At 50.9% G+C, this 7128-nt stretch overlaps 1 protein-coding gene across 1 annotated transcript in view; it reads left to right on the forward strand.

Moving 5' to 3' along the window:
* The window catches only part of SIK2 (salt inducible kinase 2), a 100912-nt gene that overhangs the window by 75878 nt on the left and 17906 nt on the right, over window positions 1–7128 (forward strand). Inside the window, exons 8-9 of the mRNA XM_015415585.1 lie at window positions 1049–1201; window positions 4102–4266. Of these exons, the coding sequence (XP_015271071.1) occupies window positions 1049–1201; window positions 4102–4266 (318 nt within the window). The remainder of the gene's footprint in view (window positions 1–1048; window positions 1202–4101; window positions 4267–7128) is intronic.

A 7128-nucleotide genomic window follows, 5' to 3' on the forward strand; every position in this document is an offset into this window, starting at 1 on the left:
TCCACCATTTCCTTCCTTCCTTCCTTCCTTCCTTCCTTCCGCAAGAAAACAACAGATGATCCTTTAGAGTGATAATATTTAGGTTTACAAAACCTTAACCGTGTGAGTCACCTTGAAAGGAGGATGGGTGGTGGTGTTTTCCCTGGAGAGGCAGATTAGAATTACCTAAATGAATTTTTAATGGGCTTGAGTTCGCAAGGCAGGTTTTGGAAAGTACTGGGGGAAACGAAAGGAACAAAACAGGAAATAAGCCTCCACTCCTCCCACTTTTTTGTGTTTAATTTCTCACTTTTCGTACACGAGATACAAAGCGGGGGGGGGGGCAGCAAGCAATTGCCTTTATTTTCGGTGACTCGGCTAGGATTCCAAACCAAGCCTCTTACCAGAAATAAAAGCTGAAATGCTCCCCAGGGAGTCTGTGTGATCACTTCCCCTAGAATGGCTGATATTTTTAGCTGCTATTAATGCTCCCTGCCAGTTTGGGGGTGGGGAGGGGGACCTTGGGCCTCCCTGTGCACGGGGCTCCATTTCCCACTGTTGGTCATGCTTTGGAAGGCCTTGTTATAGCACTTCCATGCTTTTGAGGAGCAAAAGACCGGCTGGAAGCTCCCCAGCATGGCACTGCTAATGACGCAGGCTTTGCAGCAGACTTCCTCTTAAGGCTCCTGTTCCTGGAGCCAGTAAGTCCCCTCCCCCTCCAGTGGCCAAAGCAGAGCTGGAAAGAATCAACGGCACCTTTCCCAAAGACACAAAAAAACGGCACTGCAGACAAACATCGCCACATGACCTATTGAAGCAGGAAAGGCCACATGTGGAGCGGGGAGGGGGGGGGACTGGTTTCCCTAGCATAGCTGGCCTGTGCGAAGTCTCCTTCTCAACCCCAAGTTCACATGCCAATTAGGACCCAAGACCAAAACGATCCACCCCTGAAGCCCTCCCAAAGAAGCGTGGTGGGCTCTGTGCACACACGTACTTGGTCGTGCTCCGGAGAGCAATGAAAGATGTGGCCGCCCATGACCTACATTGGGATGCTTTTGTCTCCCTCCAGTCGCTGCAGAACAAGAGCTACAACCACTTTGCCGCGATCTATTACTTGCTCATCGAGAGACTCAAGTCTCATCGCAGCAGCTTCCCCGTGGATCAGCGGCTGGATTCCCGTCAGCGGCGACCAAGCACCATCGCCGAACAGACAGTCGCCAAGGTAACCCCACCACCACCACCATTGTAGGCAGATCTGCCGCTTGCACCGGAATTCGGTCTCAGCGGCTGTCTCCTTCCAACCCAGGCAGTCCCGTCCTGGAGAACCCTTCCTCCTCCATGGGTTTTCAGAACCTGAAGCTCTGTCACGCAAAGGCCTTGCGTGCAGCAAGTATCCATTTTGACCAGGGTTCCCTCTAAGCTGTGGAGTCTTGTGAGCAAAAATTCTACTTTGTGAGCTACCGGCATTAGAAGAGAAAAGAGATTGGATTTATACCCCGCCCTTCACTACCCAAAGGTGTCTCAGAGCGGCTTAAAATCTCCTTTCCTTTCCCCTCCCCACAACAGACACCCTGTGAGGTGGGTGGGGCTGAGAGAGCTCTTGACAGAAACTGCTCTTTTTCAAGAACAGCTCTTATCAGAACTACAGCTTGGCCAAGGTCATCCAGCCAGGTGCAAGTGGAGGAGTGGGGAATCAAACCCGCTTCTCCCAGATTAGAGTCCGCACACTTAACCACTACACCAGACTAGCTCTCACATTAAAGTTGTGAGCGAGCAATTTGGCCACTGCATAAATGAGTTGGCTCCGGAGCCCTCCTTCCTGAGCTGAGACAAAAATGTGTGAGCCAGAGGCTAAAAAACTGTGAGCTAGCTCACACTGATACAGCTTAGAGGGAACCCTGTTTGTGACATATTGCTGTCTTTTTAAAAAGGAGCCAAACTCAAGAGATGGTCTGATGCCGTTCGGCAAAGCGATGCTCTCCCGTGCATTGGGGGGGGGGCAGCTTAGGCCGCTCCCCAGTTCCCGGCCTTGACAACTTCAGTCTGGAGCTGAGTGTTCCAGATGCAGCAGAATTTGACTCAGAGCAGCCAAAGACATCTGGCGTGTCGTGCCTTTTAAAAATAGCACACTGTAGTGACTAAGAATGCCATGCTGTGAGTCAGGAAGTCTCTGCTTCCCATCTCCCCTCGGGCATTAAGTGACCCTAGGCCGGCCAGCACCCCTCCGCTTGTCCGCAATGTGGGGACAATAACACTGGCTTACCGTGCAAGATTGTACTAAAGATTACCAATATAATTGCGGAATGGTTTGAAGGCCCTCAAGCACCAGGCGTTAATTATTCATTTGGCCTTAAAGAGCCAGCAGCTTTTTCTGCCAGGCGTGCCGTCCTCTACGTTGGGCAGATGTCTGCAGTGCTCCCAGACATGCCAGTCACGGGGCAGCGTGGAGCCCAGCACGTCCATAAACCCGCTGGTGGCCTGGAAAGCATCTGGCCTGCCAAGGAGGTTTCGAGCTGGCTGGCAAAACACACACGGACGGTATATTGCACTGGGGAACGTGTGTCCCGATGTTCCCACTGGTCCTGGCCTTGCCTCTGATGCAGAAGTCCCGATGGAATCCCTGAAGTCAGATGCCGCTCGGCAGACCTCCACTCGATGAATTCCAGGTCATCCAGACACCCTTCAGAGCAGGGGTCATTTCGTAGAAAAAGAGGTGCAGGAGCTCATTAGCATAACTCATTAATATAACTTATTTGCGTATGCCACACCCCCTGACGTCACCGGAAGTGTGTCAGAAGGCAACACCCACCGCTCAGGCTCCACTGGACTCTTTTCGATTGCTAGCTATTGGGGGGGGGGGAACGTGGAGATCTGCCCTCACAGAGGAGGGAGAGCTTGCACCTGAATAAACCTTGGCCTTAAAGGTTTCACTGGACTGTTTGTGGCCGGGGGGAGCTCTGCGACTTACCTGGCTGCTTCTTGCTCTGACTGAGGGCTGCTGGGAGCAGGGGGCGGGGCTTGTTGCATGTCCCCGCCCCCTGGGCTCTTTACTGCCAGAGCTCCGCTCCTGTGCGCTCCTGCAGGAAATGACCCCTGCTTCAGAGCCAAACGTTAGACGGCGTCTGAGCTTGCTTTTCGTCTGAACAAGCAAAAAGCCCTCTCGGCCGTGCAGTCTGTGAGGAGCAGCGCGAGCTTGGCGCTTGCAGCAGCTCCCCAAGTGTTCTGAATGTCACTACTGCAAAACCCACTGAAACGTTTAAAAATATATATATATAGCAACCGAGTGTCCTGTGCTTGGAGAGAAGAGAACGGCATCCGCCTGCGGGTTTGGGATGGCAGGGTACGTTGGTGGCAGATGTTGCTGTGGCCCTCTCTGTGCTATCGGGCATCTGGCTGCCTTTCTTTAATCAGCGTGACGCCAGTTTAGTTAGCATTAACCCAGCGTGTACTTAATGGCAGCAAAAGGGCAAGCCAACACGAGCCTTTGGAGAGACTCAGATTCTTCTGTATGACCTCTCGCCCGGACTGTGCATGCACAGCCCACAGTATGGAACCTTCCAGAGCCCTAGGCCGGAGCGAACGATGGCTTGCCCATCCCCCTCCAGCAAAGAACATGCCAGCGTGGTGGGTAGTGGTTAGAGCATCAGACGAGGATCTGGGAGACCCAGGTTCAGATCCCCACTTTGGGCCACGGAAGCCCGCTGGGTGACCTTGGGCCGGTCACGCGCTCTCTCAGCCTCACCTACCTCACCGGGTTGTCATGCAGAAGCAATGGAGAAGACGAAAATGATATAACCCACTTTGGGTCCCCATTGTAAATGAAGTAAATAAATGATAGTGGCATCGTGCCTGATGTTCCAGCACCAAAGGGCAGGGCCCAAGTTCTTTCCTGCTTTTTTTTTTTTTTTTAAATACTGATTCTTTTAAGGGACAGCAACAGCAACAACTTGCTCTGGACAGTTCGGTGACTTCCAAGTGGAACCCTCCCTGTGTCCTTTTGTCTGGGTCAGCTTTTTAAAATAAAAACCTCCAGAATTGCTGCCCCTGCCGATCCATTCTGTCTGCCTCTGTTTGCCTGCCTCCCGGCTGCTCCACTTCCCCTCTTTCTCTTGTTCCTCGTAGGCCCAGGTGGCCGTGGCGCCCGTCAATCTGCGCCCCCAGAGCGTGCGGTTGCTGAGGTCTCCCGGCCTGCCTCCCACTTCTGCCACCGAAGCTTTCTCGTTCCCTCCTTCCGGCTGCCAGGCGGAATTGGCTTTCATGGAAGAAGAGCGCATCGACACGCCAAAGGTAAGCTTTTAAAGTTCACAAATGCGCCGTGTTTTAGCCTCACAGAATTTGGGGCTGTTTCCAAGGGTTGCAGAAGAACAGCCAGATTTGACTCCGGGAGCTTCTTCGAGACCATCAACAAGCTTTTTGGGTAGAAGCTTTCGAGAGTCAAAGGTCCTTTCATCAGATAGTAAAGGTAATGGTCTCCCTTGCTCGAAAGCCAATCGAATCCGACTCTAGGGTTGCGGTGTTCATCTCCGTTTCCAAGCCGAAGAGCCAGCGCTGTCCGAAGACGTTTCCGTGGTCACGTGGCCGGCATGACTAAACACCAAGGTGCACGGAACGCTGCTACCTTCCCACCGAAGTGGTACCTATTCATTGATCTGCAATTTCTTGCTTTCGAACTGCTAGGTTGGCAGGAGCTGGAACTAGAGACGGGAGCTCACTCCGTCATGCGGCACTCGGTTCTCAAACTGCTTAACTACCGGCCTTCCAGCCTGCAGTTCAGCATCTTAACCACTTGAGCCACCGCAGCTCCTTTCATATGTTTTACTCTACTTTTCATTGGATACAGTAGAGTGAAAAAAAAAGAGGGAGTGGCAGAGTCACTGCAGTTGTAGCTTTTTTGTGCAACTCAGACCTAACTCTTTGCCTAATTTTTTTTTTTTTTGGGGGGGGGGGGATGTTTACTGATTTAGTGCCGAGTGCCTCGGAGATCCGTGGCCGGTTTTGCCTCCCTCCGACACCTTGCGGTGGGGCCGCGTTTAAATCTCCTTGCGGTGTCGCAGCAGTGGTTTCCATTTCTTTGTGGCGACTGCATAAATGTCTGCTTCACTGTGGCAGTAATACCGCAGCCATCCCCCACCACCACCGCCGCCCGATGCTTCTGTTTTATAAGATCAGACGTGGATTACTAATAAATGTTTGTACAAGACAGCTTGATTGACTGACTTCATAGCAGAAGGAAGTGGGTGGCCCACAGGTATTTTCTGGAGTGCGGGTCATGAGGTGAAAAGGCCTCACATTTAACAGTGGTGTGGTTTCCGGAGCCGCAAAGTAAACATGGTATCTGGAACGCCTTGCAGTCTTCAGGAAGGTTACAAAAAACCCGCGGTCCCTCAACGGACTTCAGGGTAGGAGCAGCAGTTGGCTCTGGGTGGAAGGCCTGGGGAGGGAGGGAATTTACTCTGAGTGAAAGACAGACACTTATGGAGGTGTTTTTATTTTTATAAACAAAATTGTCATAAAGTGTCTACAAATGTTCCATGCGCTGGACAGAGCGAACTAGAGGATTGCTTGGAACCGTCGAGGCAGTGGGCCCTGGAATGTTTCCAGGGTGGTGCAGAATTTAATGAAAATCTAGATTATGAAAGTCCCGTGGTGGCGGTTTCCTTCCCAGATATTCTAAGGCCATCACAGGAAGTAAATTTCCGGAAAGACGTCTTCATAGACTGAACGTTCCCTCATTAGTCACGTATAAATGTTTAATCTTGTTAACCCTCATGCCTGTGGGAAAGATAGTTGAAGGACCCGCAAAAGGAACAGAAGATTTGAAAAGACGGTTCAAAGTAGTCAGCGAGTTTGTCTGGTGCACGATTGTTGCTGTAGAATGTATGGAGAGACGACAACGCACGATAAAACTGGGTTTTACCGTGATGCAGGTCACCCTGTTCCCCTAGCTGCAGGGTCCTCTGTCTGACACCCGGTTTCCCCATCAGCCTTTCTTCTGTGCAAAAGTTAACCAGAACAGTTTGTTGTTTCTCAAGTGCTTGTTCCATCTTTGCAAATTTGGGGTCTTATAGTACAAAGGATCCCCCTAGCTGGATTTTGGTTTTCCCCATACAGTGTCAACGGTAGTCTTTATGGTTCTTTCTATACAGGACAACACATTTCCTTCACCCTGTCACCTTTCAGATGTGGTCAGCCGCTCCTTCACCTCAGGTTTCCTTTGAGCTGAGAATTGTTTAATCTTCAGCTGCAGTCGTGACGGGTTTTCTGCCTGTCTGGATAATGAGATATTGGTAGCTTGGAAGACACAAAAAATACTTGCCAGTGAAATAAGTGAGAGCCAGTTTTGTGTAGTGGTTAAGTGTTTGGACTTTAATCGGGGAGAGCCGGGTTTGATTCCCCACTCCTCCACTTGCACCTGGCTGGATGACCTTGGCCAAGCGGTAGTTCTGATAAGAACTGTTCTTGAAAAAGAGCTATTTCTGTCAAGAGTTCTCTCAGCCCCGCCTACCTCACAGGGTGTCTGTTGTGGGGAGGGGGCAGGAAAGGAGTTTGTAAGCCGTTCTGAGACACCTTTGGGTAGCGAAGGGCGGGGTATAAATCCAATTTCTTCTTCTTCTGAGATGTTGGTAGCTTGGAAGACACAAAAGATACTTGTCAGTGAAATAAGTGATGGCCAGTTTTGTGTAGTGGTTAAGTGTTTGGACTTTCATCGGGGAGAGCCGGGTTTGATTCCCCACTCCTCCACTTGCAGCTGCTGGATGACCTTGGGCAAGCCGTAGTTCTCTCAGAGCTCTTCTCTCAAGGACAGTTTCTGTCAGAGCTCTCTCAGCCCCACCTACCTCACAGGGTGTCTGTCTGTTGTGGGGAGGGGAAGGGAAAGGAGTCTGTAAGCCGCTCTGAGACTCCGAGTGAAGGGCGGGGTAGAAATCCAATCTGTTCTACTGAGATGTTGGTAGCTTGAAAGACACAAAGATACTTGTCAGTGAAATAAACTAAGAGCAAAAACAAATAGCGGTTTCAATTAATTTATCTTTGCTTTGAGTTTATTTCATTGACTGTATCGGGCTTTCTGGGTACTCCCAAGTTGTCAGAAAATATTAGGAGGCCTCTGTCTCCAAAGTCTTGACAGCTAGGGCTTCCCCCCCCCCCCCC

This window comes from Gekko japonicus, unplaced genomic scaffold (assembly GCF_001447785.1).
Source record: "Gekko japonicus isolate JY-2015 unplaced genomic scaffold, Gekko_japonicus_V1.1 scaffold2257, whole genome shotgun sequence".
Lineage (NCBI taxonomy): Eukaryota > Metazoa > Chordata > Lepidosauria > Squamata > Gekkonidae > Gekko > Gekko japonicus.